Source organism: Lepus europaeus, chromosome 8, assembly GCF_033115175.1.
Source record: "Lepus europaeus isolate LE1 chromosome 8, mLepTim1.pri, whole genome shotgun sequence".
NCBI classification, from domain to species: Eukaryota; Metazoa; Chordata; class Mammalia; order Lagomorpha; family Leporidae; genus Lepus; species Lepus europaeus.
In genome coordinates, this window is record NC_084834.1 from 31,546,549 (window position 1) to 31,559,967 (window position 13,419).

General features: G+C 40.2%; 1 protein-coding gene across 4 annotated transcripts in view; it reads left to right on the plus strand.

Moving 5' to 3' along the window:
* SLC10A7 (solute carrier family 10 member 7) overlaps positions 1-13,419 on the plus strand; it is a 305,313-nt gene that overhangs the window by 12,943 nt on the left and 278,951 nt on the right. For 3 of the 4 annotated variants that reach the window (XM_062199524.1, XM_062199525.1, XM_062199526.1), the window contains exons 3-4: positions 2,800-2,936; positions 10,001-10,076. In XM_062199524.1, coding sequence (XP_062055508.1) covers positions 2,800-2,936; positions 10,001-10,076 — 213 coding nt within the window. Of the gene's footprint in view, positions 1-2,799; positions 2,937-10,000; positions 10,077-13,419 lie in introns of those variants that run through there. The other variant, XM_062199527.1, reaches the window with a different exon arrangement.

The window sequence follows — 13,419 nt, forward strand, 5'->3', positions numbered from 1 at the left end:
TATATCATCAAACTGCTTTTCAGAAGTGATGCCATCATCTTCAAAAAGTTGACAGAATTTGCACATTTTGAAAAATTTATGCATAGATTTAAATTTTTTGCACCATCGTAAACTGACTAATTTCATTTTTCACAAACTTTTTGTAGTACCATCCTGTTCCTGTCAGAATTATTTTTAAAAAGATTTATTTTATTTATTTGAAAGGCAGAGTTATAAAGAGAGAGGGAGATAGAGAAAGGTTGTTCCATTTGCTGGTTCACTTCCTAAAAGGCTGCAACATCCAGGGCTGGGCTAGGCTGAAGCCAGGAGTCGTCAGGAACCTTATCCGTGTTTCCCACATGGGTGCGGGAGCCCAAGGCCATGGGACATCCTCTGCCGCTTTCCCCGAGTGTATTAGCAGGGAGCTGGATTGGAAGTGGAGCAGCAGAACTCCAACTGGCACTCATACAGGATGCTGGTGTTGCAGGTGATGGCTTTACCCGCTATGCCACAACGCCAGCTCCCTGAAGTATTTTCAAATGCCTTTGTTAGTGTATTCTGGGTAATTACTTTATTATGTTTTTTTAAAAGTGAAAAAATAATATTTCTTTCATTTTTTAAAGCACTTTTTAAAGATTTATTTTATTTGAAAGGCAGTTACAGAGAAAAGGAGAGAGAGAGAGAAAGAAAGAGAGAGGGGGAGTCTTCCATTTGCTTGTTCACTCCCCAAATGGCCGCAATGGCCAGGGCTGGGCCAGGCCATAGTCAGGAGCCAAGAGGTTCTTCTGGGTCTCTCATGTGGGTGCAGGGGCCCCAGGACTTGGGCCATCTTCCACTGCTTTCCCAGGAGCATTAGCAGAGAGCTGGATTGGAAGTGGAGTGGCGAGGACTCAAATTGGCACCCATATGAGATGCAAGTGGAACCTGTCATGCCATAACACCAGTCCCATAATATTTGTCTCATATTTATCAAATGCCTCTCAGCATATTTAAATGAGGTTTGGTCTCAAGCTTGTTGAGAATTCTCTGAACTGCCATCACTCAAGAGTTCTCTAGGGTGCAACTGTAAACATTCTGATATATTGTAGGGATGCCTCATTTTCTCTCAGGTCTCTCCAAGGATTTAATGTTGCTTCTGGTAGGCTGGCATTTCCCAGTGGCCATAAGGGAGATCCAGATTGCCAAGAATTCCTTAAATGTCATTAGGGACATCTTGTGACGAAGCAGGAACTGCTGCCTGTCTCCACACAGTGTGGTTAATAGTGTGAGTCGATGGGACAGGTCTCAGAATGTGACCATGAGTGAATGAGTCTGCATTAAATAATTGCTATTCATTATTGTGCTTACAATTGTTAAATTCACATTATATTTTAATTTCATTTTTCATTAACTTATTTATTTTTATTATTTGAAAGGCGTGTGTGTGTGTGAGAGAGAGAGAGAGAGCGAGAGAGAGAGAGAGGCCTTCCATACACTGGTTCACTCCCTGAATGCATGCAATAGCTACACTGGGCCAGGCTGAAACCAACAGCCAGGAATTTCATCCAGTACTCCCATGTAGGTGGTGGGGACCCCAGTACTTAGGCCATCATCTTTCTCTCAAGGTGTGCAGTTGCAGGAAGCTAGATTGGAAGTGGAGGTGGGACTGGATCTCAGGTGCTCCAATATGAGACACAGGCACCCCAGTGGGCAGCTTGACTGGCTATGCTACAGTGCCCATCCCATCCTTCTCAATGTAAAGATCATGACCTTTGGTGAAGGGTCTCACTAAGGATCTCTTGAACATCTCAGTTGAGCTAGGGGATCATTACAGTTCTATGTTTTCCACCAGTCAATACTCTGGCTTCAGTGACTACTTGCTGATTAATTGTTCTACTACTCTTTGAATTTGTTTTATTTCAACTGAATAACCACATAATACAAATGCAAATGCAAATGTCTGTTGGTTTATATATACTTGAAACCCAGAGGTTAGTTAATTATTCCTTTTCAGTTGTGAGACATACAACATGTGTGCCTGGTTTGCCATGTTGAATGTGTATCCTTTTTGCTCTTGGATCAGCTGTACGATACAATGGAACAAGCACAAGTGGGTCTGATAACATGCTAGAGGTAGGCTTGGTTCTGGTCTTCACCTATAGTAACTCATACGTTAATGGGGTTGTTGTGAGAATTAAACGAGGTAACATTCCTAAAGAGATAAGTTCAGATCCTAGCATTTAGCTGCTATTCAGTAAATGTTAACAAAAAAAAAAAAAAACAAAAAACAAAAAACAAAAAACAAAAAAACTAAGGAGTAGATTGTAGAGGGAAAAGTCACTTTAAACTATAGACAATGACTGAGGAAAACATTCAAAAATTATTAATCATAGCCCAATTACATCTTGTCAAATTGAGGCCTTCTAGTTTTGGTGTAATGAATAGAGATTAATTATTAAATTTGATTAAAATGAGAGATGTTGTGCTGAAGTTTTTTAAAACTTTTTTTTAATGCAGTTAAATATGTCTATTTGTTTATGATGTCAAGAATTCCCACATCTATACTGGTGTGAGGGTAGTTAGTTTTGTCCTGGCCCAAAATTTTACAAATTTGATATATTAGGGCATGAATGTTCCAGAAATTTTATATGAAAATACTATACAATCATCATGAGTAATATTTTTATTTTAACTTTGGTCTTTTATATGTAAGCTTATAGATACAGATTTTAGCTATGAAATAACAAAATTAAAAACTAACTTGTGATGTTATTTTGGTAATGATCTCTTTCCAGAAGTAGTTTTCTCATCTTTGTTTATTTTGTGCCTTCATATTTTCAGGAGCTGACCAGTGCTTTGGTGCACATAAAACTGCATCTTTTTATTCAGATCTTTACACTTGCATTCTTCCCAGCAACAATATGGCTTTTCCTTCAGCTTTTATCAATCACACCCATCAATGAATGGCTTTTAAAGGGGTATGTATGTTTAAATCCTTTGAGGATTTACTGGTGTATCTCTCATGACTTCATTGTTTTTTATGGCAAATATATACCAGAGGCCTAGATACTTATTTTAGAATTTTAATTTTTATTTATTTTAAAATGAGGCTGGGGGAGACTGAGAGAGAGAGAGAATCTTTCATTCTGTGGTTCATTCCCTAAATATTTGCACTAGCCAGGGCTGGGCCAGACCAACGCCTGGAACCCAGATGTAATTCCTGGTCTCCCACATGGGTGTCAGGGACCCACCTACTTGAGCCATCACTTTGTGCCTCCCAGTGTATGCATTTGCAGTTTGCTGGAATTGAAAGTGGAGCTGGGTCTTGAACCTAATCACTTTGATATGGGATGCGGGTGTCCCAAGCAGCTTCTGAACAGCAGAACAAACACCTACCCCATGTATGTTATTTTATAAGGAAATAAAAAACACTTTTAGCATTATTACCATTATTTAAAACAATGGTATTTCATCAAGGAGTTTCACCAAAGAATTATTTTTATTTATTTATTTACTTTATTTATTTTTTTATTTTTGACAGGCAGAGTGGACAGTGAGAGAGAGAGACAGAGAGAAAGGTCTTCCTTTTGCCGTTGGTTCACCCTCCAATGGCCGCTGTGGCTGGCGCGATGCGGCCGGTGCACTGCGCTGATCCGATGGCAGGAGCCAGGTGCTTCTCCTGGTCTCCCATGGGGTGCAGGGCCCAAGCACTTGGGCCATCCTCCACTGCACTCCCTGGCCACAGCAGAGAGCTGGCCTGGAAGAGGGGCAACCGGGACAGAATCCGGTGCCCCGACCGGGACTAGAACCTGTTGTGCCAGCGCCGCAAGGCAGAGGATTAGCCTGTTAAGCCACGGCGCCGGCCAAAGAATTATTTTTAAAAAATCTTAAATGTATCTGTGTAGTTAAGGTTCTAGGTTGGACCCTTTTCTGGAACTGTTAAAGAGTGATCTTGGGAGAAAAATGCAAGGGAGAATGTCATATCTGTATGCTATAGACTGTCCATTGGATGTTTTGGCTTTTATAACTTACAAAATATCCACAGATAATGCTGATTCTGTCTTTTTAAAATGGATATGAGGGGCTAGTGTTGTTGGGTAGCTGGTGAAGCTGCTGTTTGTGACACTGGCATCCCACATGGATGCCAGTTTGTGTCCTGGCTACTCCACTTCCGATCCTGTTCCCTGCTAATGGTCTGGCAAAAGCAGCAGAAGATAGCCCAAGTGCTTGGGCCCCTGCCACCCACATGGGAGACCTGCAATAAGCTCCTGGCTCCTGGCTTTGGCCTGGTCCAGCCTAGACCACTGTAGCCATCTGGGGAGTGAGCTAGTGGATGGAAAATTTCTGTCTCTGTCTCTCCCTCTCTCTCTGTAACTCTGTAACTCTATCTATTTATTCAAACAAATAAATAAAATCTTTCAAAAAATGGATATGAAACAAAGAAATTATATATATAGGATTTTTTCATTTAGTTTTATGTTTGATATAATAGCTATTGGACTATTTTCTTTAATTAAAAATCTTACCATGTTTATTAAAGGGGTTTAACAATTTAACAAATTATTCAAAGTGTTTTACAAGTAACCACATTTTAGTGTGATATTATAGCCAAAACCCTGAACTTAAGAGTTAGAAGGTTGAGTTCTGACCCTGTCCATAATGTATGACATTAAGGAATATTGTTTAATAGTTTTGAACCTCAGTTTTCTGGTCTGTAAAATAAAGGTAATCATATTTTTACTGCCTCCTTAGTAATGGTATTGGGTATATAAATTAAAGACACTGATTCACTGATTTATTCAAATCATTCATTTAATTACTGCTTTGTACTAGAAATTATTATAGTTGTTGGGAAAACAATAGTGACTAAAACTGACAAAGTGCCAGCTAGTTTTGCATGTGGAAGAGACTTGGGGGGGTGTAGTTATCAATAAACACGGGAATAAATGATCAAGGTAGAAATAAGTGATGTGAAAAGAGTAAGACAATGTGATGTGGTTGAAAGCGGTTTGGCAGGCAAGCTGCTGATCAATTGAGATTGCAGAATACAGAGGGCGGAATGTTCTAGGCACAGGAAATGATGCCCAGAACCTCTAGGGCAGGAACAAGTCTGATATGTGCTGTGGGAAAATAATATGGCATAGAGGTGGGAAAAGTAGACAGGAGCCAGGCAGGCGGAGACTTGTGGGCTATGTTCAAGCATTCAGATTTTACTTGGCCTGCTGAAAGAAGCTGTTTGGGGGCGGGGATTGAAGTGTGGGAGTGATGTGGTCTGATTTATTCTGGCAAATGATTGTTCTGGCTGCTGTGTGGAGAACAGAAAGCAGAGGGGCTGAGAGAAAGCTGAGAGGCCAGCTTGCAGACCATAATGGAGCCAGAGCTGTGCAATACCAATAAATGAATGTGTGGAAGGTAGACTTTAAAGTGAGCACTCTCACCATCTGTGGATGGAGATAATTGTAGGATGAGAAGGAGAGGAGGAATCAAGTGTGGTAGGAGCCACTGGATAATTGTGGCATCATTTACATAGCTGGGGGGAAAGAAGAGAAGAGGTGTAACTGTTTTCACTATAGCTTGAGTTTGGGAGAAGGAACATCAAAGCTCACGAAAAAGCATAAAATGCCATCTGAATATGATGACATCATTTTAGACAAACAATGTGCTATGCTTATCAAGAACCAGTAGTTACTGAATATCTAACAGGTATAGGGCACTCAAGGGATAAGATAATATTAACTTGTTTCTGTTTGTCTTTAACCTAGTTGGATACATAGGATAAATTGTGTGTTTGTATGTGTGTGTGTGTGTGTGTGTGAGATCTACCAAAATGGGGCATGTGATTTGTCACTTGGGTGTTATAATTAGTTCAGCAGAGTTGGATACGGTGAAAGTAGAGTTCAAAGATGAGGCTTTAGTGGGAGACGAGATAAAATGTTTCTTTTGGGCAAACTTGCAGAAGATCTGGACCACTGGGGTGAGGAGTTTGCATGTGAAACTATAGATGATGGAGAGAGAGCCCATGAGTGCTGAATGAGAGAACAATGTGCTAAGAATTGGATGTCAAGGAAGATTAATCTGAAAGCATTGTACCAGTCCCAGTATGCTAAATGAAGCAGGTGTATAGGCTCACCTTACGGTCTTAAAGGAGTACACAGTCACCCTACTGTACTTACAGAAAGCTCTTTCAGCTCATTTCTCTCCCATCCCCTCTCTCCTTCTCCTCTCCCATTTGAGGGTACTATTTAGTATGTTACCCTCAGGGAGGTATAGACTCCTACCTAAGAGTCACGGGTAAGGCATTGGAATGAAGATGCTCTGAGCACACACTCCTTGCCTTTCTCTCCTGAGAGGACAGTGTGGAGCAGACTGTCCAGCAGGACTTTGTAACTGTCCAGTTGTCAGTGAAGGCATCTGAGCAGTCATGAAGAGGAATGGAAAGCTGGTTATGTTGACTGTTTATGAGGAGCAAGTAGAGTTGCGTATAACTCCAGAGATTCAAACTGGATTGTTGGAAACACACACACACACACACACCCCAAAACTGGCCTGGGGCAAATATACACTTGGCATATTCATATCACATATCAGAGTGTCTGGGTTCAAGTGCCAGTTCTGCGCTGGATTCCAGTCTTCTGTCAGTGCGTACCCTGGGAGGCAGCAGCAGGTGATGGCTCAGTTCCTTGGATTGCTGCCACACCCTGTTCCTGGCTCCCAACTCCAGCCTGGACCAGCCCCAGCTGTTGTGGACCTTTAGAAAGAGAATTAGGGGGGTGGACTCTGTCTGCCTGCCTGCCTCTCTCTCTGTCTCTCTGCCTTTCTAAAAACAAAACAAAGCAAAAAACAAAACAAAATCAAACTAAACAAAAAACTGGTCCCATTGACAGAAACAGTTAAATTCACAGGGGAGATTACATTTTTATAAAATACATAAATTTGTTCCATAGATTTGTTCTACAATACATGCTTTATATTAAAAATGGCTGAGTAGATCATATATATTTTCACCATATCAAAAAATAACTATGAGGTGATAGATATGGTAATTAGCTTGATTGTGGTGATCATCCCTCAGTTTATACTTATATCAAGATGTTACACTGTATTCTGTAAACATACAAAATACTAACTTATCAGTTACATATCAGTAAAGTTATACAAATAAAAATATATAAATATAATATAGGATGTGTTTAGTTGAAGTGGCAGTCATAGACAGCTCTAAATTTAAGAATGGAAGCTAGAGTAAGACATAAATTTGAATGTACAGGCTACAGACTGAAAATAGGATTGAAAAGAAAACAGGAGAGTCAGCAAAAAACCAGAATGGGCTGGATGAAAGGAAAGAAGATAAATTAGAGTGGTGAAGTGCAATAGTAACCAAGCAAAGATAATACCCTGACAAGCAGGGATGGGAGTAGAATGAATATGGGAAAGCAGACTTTGGAATCGGGCATTTGAAAATCACTGGTTCCTTCTCGGGTTGCTGCTTTTTCTAGTAGAGAGGACAGGAGTTGCATTCCAGAAGAGGAAAGAGAACGATCTGTGGAGGGTGATAGAAGTAGATTACTCTTTGAAGAAGGCCAACAGTGAGACACAGTGGAAGGAGGAGGATTGTGGTTTGGGGAGGCAACAGTCTACCTTTTCTGTTAGTTATGTACATTTATGTATTGAATCTGCTGTCTCCATGAAGGCAGGAATAATGTCTTTTTAATACTTCTGTGTAGCATCTTGTTCATGGATGTCGTATATATTCTGTTTATATAGTTTAGGTCTTTAAGAATGGGGAGAATTCCATGTTTTTGTTTTTCTTTTTGTATATAGAAAGGACAGGGCCAGAGAGGAAAGGATTGAAAAAGTTAGAATGATTGGAAATACCTCAGTGAACCTGTCCCTAGTGTAGGTGGTGGGGAGATAGAAGACCTGGGTGCCAGAATTAAAGTTTTAACTCTAGAGAGCTGGCTTTGTGAGTTTGGACAAGTTACCTAACTTATGTCTCAACTTCAGTTTCTGGCAAAATGAGAATAATAATAATGTTTACCTTAAATTATTGTGAGGAATAAGTGACATAGTGCATGTAAAGCATCTAGAGTAGTATCTACTACAAAGGATGAATGCTCAGTAGGTATTAGTGATTATGATGATAAACAAATAGGAAGGTCAGAGGTTGGTCACTTATAAGATCACAGACTACTTCAACATCTCTTAGAAAAATAGACTGTAAAAGAAGACCACATTGAATTAAATTGAAATGGAAATTCCATAAAACATCCAAATAAATGAAAACTTTTTTTTAAAAGTTTAGGCAATATATTTTATAAAAATGAATAAAAATAATCTGTGTTCACCCCATTCAAAATCCATGTAAGTCTGATAGATTGGGTCCTCTATGCCCCATGTGGACTTTCTACTCAAGGCAGCTACTTGCTCTCCCCAGAAGGCACATCTATATGAATTATGTGTAGTTTTAGAAAAAAAATATATTTTTTTGGTGGGAGGTAAAATAGCAGGGTTTATTAGGGAAGGGACATCCGTAAGGACGGATGGGCACCTCTCCAGACAGAACCTGAGAGAGACGGGGCGGGGGGTGGGGGGAAGGAGCGAGGTTACATGGTTACATGTTGAGTAGAGAGATCAGCATGGAGGCAGAGGGCTGAGCGCGCCTAGAAAAATTTTAGTGTTTGAATTTACTACTCATATTTTAATTTGCTTGTCATGTAGTTTGTTTTCTATCAAGGGAATCAGATTTTAGAATTTGTTCAAGTACGAGTGAAACAATCTATGATTGGATCATGCCTGTTTCTATAATTTTATTATAACATCTCTTATGAAGTGTAAGTTTGAGAAATGCTGTTTTATAGAAAGAAATCCAAAAATGTAAGCTTGTGTTTTATTATATTTTTTTGAATTTTGGAAGTGGTTTCGAAGTTTAAACCAAAGGACTTCTTAGAAAAGAAAGCAAATAAAAGATTTTATTTTATGTGAAAATGATCTCAGACTGTATGTACCTACCAAATTCTGAATCATTTTGATTATCTTTTAGTGAATTATATACTCACTATAAGTAGCTGGCTTTTTTTTTAAAAGATTTATTTATTTATTTGAAAGACAGAATTATAGAGGGGCAGAGGCAGAGAGAGAGAGCTTCAATCTGCTGGTTCACTCCCCAGATCGCTGCAACAGCAGAAATGGGCCAATCCAAAGCCAGGAGCCCGGAGCCAGGAGCTTCTTCCAGTCTCCCACGTGGGTGCAGGGGCCCTAGGACTTGGGCCATCTTCCACTGCTTTCCCAGGCCATAGCAGAGAGCTGGATCGGAAGTGGAGTATCTGGGACTCAAATTGGCACCCATATGGGATGCTGGCACTGCAGATGGTGGCTTTAATCGCTATGCCACAATGCTGGCCCCTAAGTAGCTATATATTTATTTTAAGTTTTTAAAAGATTTTATTTATCTGGGGGGGGGGTGAGAAAAAGAAGGAGAGAGAGAGAGAGGGAGGGAGGGAGGGAGGGAGAGAGAGAGAGAGAGAGAGAGAGAAAGAAAGCCTAGCATTCCTATCTGCTGGCTCACTCCCCATTTGCCTGCAATAGTGGGGAAGAAAAGAGCTGTGAATTCAGTCTAGTTCTCCCAATCACTTGAACCATCACCACTGCCTTCCAGGGTCTGTTTTAGCAGAAAGCTGGAGTCAGGAGATGGTGCCTTAGCACAGGCACTCTGATGTGGGGCAGGGGCAACCTAACTGGCATCTTAATCGCTAGGGTAAATGCTCTCCCCTGTCTTTTTGAGTTATATAAAAAGAGCTTAAATAACTTAAAAAATGAACTCACTCAAAGCCTGAGGGATGAAATGAGAGCTTGGAGCCCATGCATTTGTAGCATCTTTTAGGCCAGGTCACCTCCTGTAGAATTGTCTAAACACAGCAGGGCAGGTGCATCAGTTAACACTGTTCTGTCTTCATTTGGTCAGCTCTGCCATTTTAGAGTGAATGAAGTGAAAGCTGTATGTGATTGAAAAAGCCCTGTAATTGAATTTTCTTCTATTTTTCAGTTTGCAGACAGTAGGTTGCATGCCTCCCCCTGTGTCTTCTGCAGTGATTTTAACCAAAGCAGTTGGTGGAAATGAGGTGAGTCATGGGGGCTAACTTTACACTTAAGTGCATGCTGTGTTTTGAACGTAGTTTTAAACCTGAATGAGTCATGTTGCCGAAAACTCATAACTGCAGCCACTGACGAAAGGAGCCAGGTGTGTTCATGTACCAGGGAGATGCTCAGATTGTGGTCATGAATAGAATTTGGAACTTCAAAGAGAGGAACAAAGGAGATGAATGAAGAAGCGTTGGTGATTTCCTCTACTTCAATGGGAGGTTGGGACACGGAGAATTGAAGATTCCAAGGAAAAAGACTTTTCATCCAAGACTCACAGAGGACAGCTCCTGTGGCTGTTCTTTAGTTTCTAAGAAACCAAAACCCATCCAGATGGGCAGGGGGAAAGGTTGGTGATGAGGACATAACAAGAGCAATCAGGCCAGTTCTCTAGGACAAGTTCAAAGAAATTATCTGACTGCTCGGGGACAGTGACAAAGTGTGCTTGTGCATTGGGGTAGCAATCGCCCATTCAGAAGCTTTTAAAGGTGTTTCTTTGTGGCAGAAAGGCCTTGCAACTCATACTGAGGAGCTTTTGGGAAAGCTTGTTCCTCCTCTTCCACTTTTATTTTCTTGTTCCGAATACTATTGAATGAAGATATAATGAGTTGGTTCTCACTTCAATTCATTGCTATGATGCTGCTTTCTTAATATTATTTCTTTTTTTTTTAGCTTTTATTTAATGAATATAAATTTCCAGTGTACAGCTTATGGATTACAATGGCTTCCCCCTCCCATTACTTCCCTCCCACCCGAAACCCTCCCCTCTCCCACTCCCTCTCCCCTTCCATTTGCATCAAGATTCATTTTCAATTCTCTTTATATACAGAAGATCAATTTAGTATAAAGATTTCAACAGTTTGCACCCACATAGAAACACAAAGTGAAACATACTGTTTGAGTACTAGTTATAGCATTAAATCAAAATGTACAGCACATTAAGGACAGAGATCCCACATGAGGAGCAAGTGCACAGTGGCTCCTGTTGTTGACCCAACAAATTGACACTCTAGTTTATGGCACCAGTAACCACCCTAGGCTGTCGTCATGAGTTGCCAAGGCTATGGAAGCCTTCCAAGTTTGCCGACTCTGATCATATTTAGACAAGGTCATAAAAGACAGAGTGAGGATAGTAACCAATGATCCTAAGAGTGGCATTTACCAGGTTTGAACAATTATACAGCATTAAGTGGGGAAGAGGACCATCAGTACACACAGGTTGGGAGTAGAGCCATTGGTGGTAGAGTAGAGGTTATGATTACAAAGGAATGAGGCCCAAGTGCACTAGACAGGGTCTAGAACAAAGGACAGAGTCATTATTAGAGGAGCTAAGAAAGGTGCTGTCTAAGCTACAAGTAATTTTTCTGATTGAGAGGCAAATAGAACCTGATAGAAGGGGCTTGATAATAATCTGGTGGGCTTTAGGCCTTGTAGGTTAAGAGGCCCAGACCTACCTATCTCTTCACATGGGGTATATCCTAAGGGAGGTGTGAACCTCCTAGGGGAAGGCACTCTGTTGACTTTCATTACTTGGCTGGCCTGGGAGGAGAGCTGGCCAGGTAAAGGCAGGGGGCATCTCTAACAAGAAATTGACAGTTCTGCCTGCAATGTTGCTGACCCTACTTGACCATCCCCTCAGCTGCAGTGGTCACTTTGGAAGTTGGGCTGAGTGAAGGGCTTTTCAGCTTAGAGCCAATAAGATCTGTGGCTCTGACCTGGGCATCCTTCGACTCCAGGGCAGGTCCATTTCCAGTGATCCAACTCTTGGCAGAGCTGCCAGGGCTCTTCACAAGCTGACTTCTGCTGAAGCCCAGGCTGACCACATTGAAAGCCACTGCAGTGGACTGGCCTGTTGGGTCTCCTTGAGGGCAGATCACTGTACAGATCAGCCATTAATAGGCCTGCCACCCATTGCTTCTGATGCCTAGCTTTCTTTTCCTCCTGGTTTGTGTTAAAGCAGACAGAGGATGCAAGTCAAGGGAGTGCCCAAGTCCCATCTCTAATCTTCGGTGGCCTGAACTACAAGTCTATAGTCACAGGCATGTTCTGTAGTAGTTTTTCTAAGGTAGACAATGCCCATGAGGAAAATTATATTCTCACTTTAAAACTTTCTTTCCCTTTGGTCTGAAAGGGAGGTTTTTTCTACTTACTGTTTACTTCGCTGATGGCGAAGTGAATCTAGCTATGAGATTATTATTTAAGTTCTTATTTTGGCTATGCTATTACAGAAAAATGTTAGCCATCTCTTTTATAAGGTCTAGAGATTAAATTGTGTGTCCTACAGATTCTTTTATAATAGAATTAGTTTCCTACCTTGAAGAGAATAGAGAAATGAAAGAACAAGTTGGGCTTAGAATAGAGAAATGAGGGAGCAAGTCCTAGATCGCTTGCTGACAATAGCAATATCACATGAATACTTAGCAAACCGTTTCAACCATTAGATAACAACTTAAGAAAACATTTACCAGAAGGTCCAATGCCTTCTATAAATTTTAAGAATCATGTATTTGAAAACACCTCTTAACTATCTAACATGGTGTAGTTTGTTTAGCCAGTAAACTTAAGCACAACCATCTAAAATGTTTTTAGTTTCTTTCTACCAACAAGTTTAAAACATATGATACACAGATTCAGGTCACACAAATTAAAATGTATCTTTGATTGATTTTAGCAGCTTAAATTTATGGACAATCTTATCTATAAGCCATTTAAAATAAAACTCTTAATAAAATTTCCCCATGTGGACATACAATATGTACACACATATGACATAGCATAGTAGACCAATATGGCAATTTTAATAATAGCTTTTAAAATCTTTAACTCTTTTTGTAGATTGCCAATTGATTTGAATTGCTTTTTGTTTTTAGTAACCTCAGTTAACCATACTTTCTCTCAGTTGGTACTGTTAATACATTATTGGCTTCATCTGTTTACAGAGCCATCCCAAAGTACTGAATACAATAAAAGTGGCTGGAAAAAGTCCACAGGAACCTATAGGAGGACAGCTAAACACAGAACCAACAACGCTTTAGTTTTATGAGCAGCACATCATATATAACTATGGATGACAAAAGACTTTAAGTCGCCATGTTTAAAATTATAAACTCATCAACCAACAAAAGGCACTTGTTTTCCTCACAGTATTTTTGAAAGCACCTGTAGGATTTTACAAGTATTTAACCCTTTAGGCCTCTGGGGCTTTCTCATTAAGATAACTATCATGTCTAGTAACACAAGATCATTAGACTTTTTAATTCTCAAACGTTTGTATTAATAGCATTTTCCCTTATAGAAACTTATTTCATTTGAACTTACTTAATC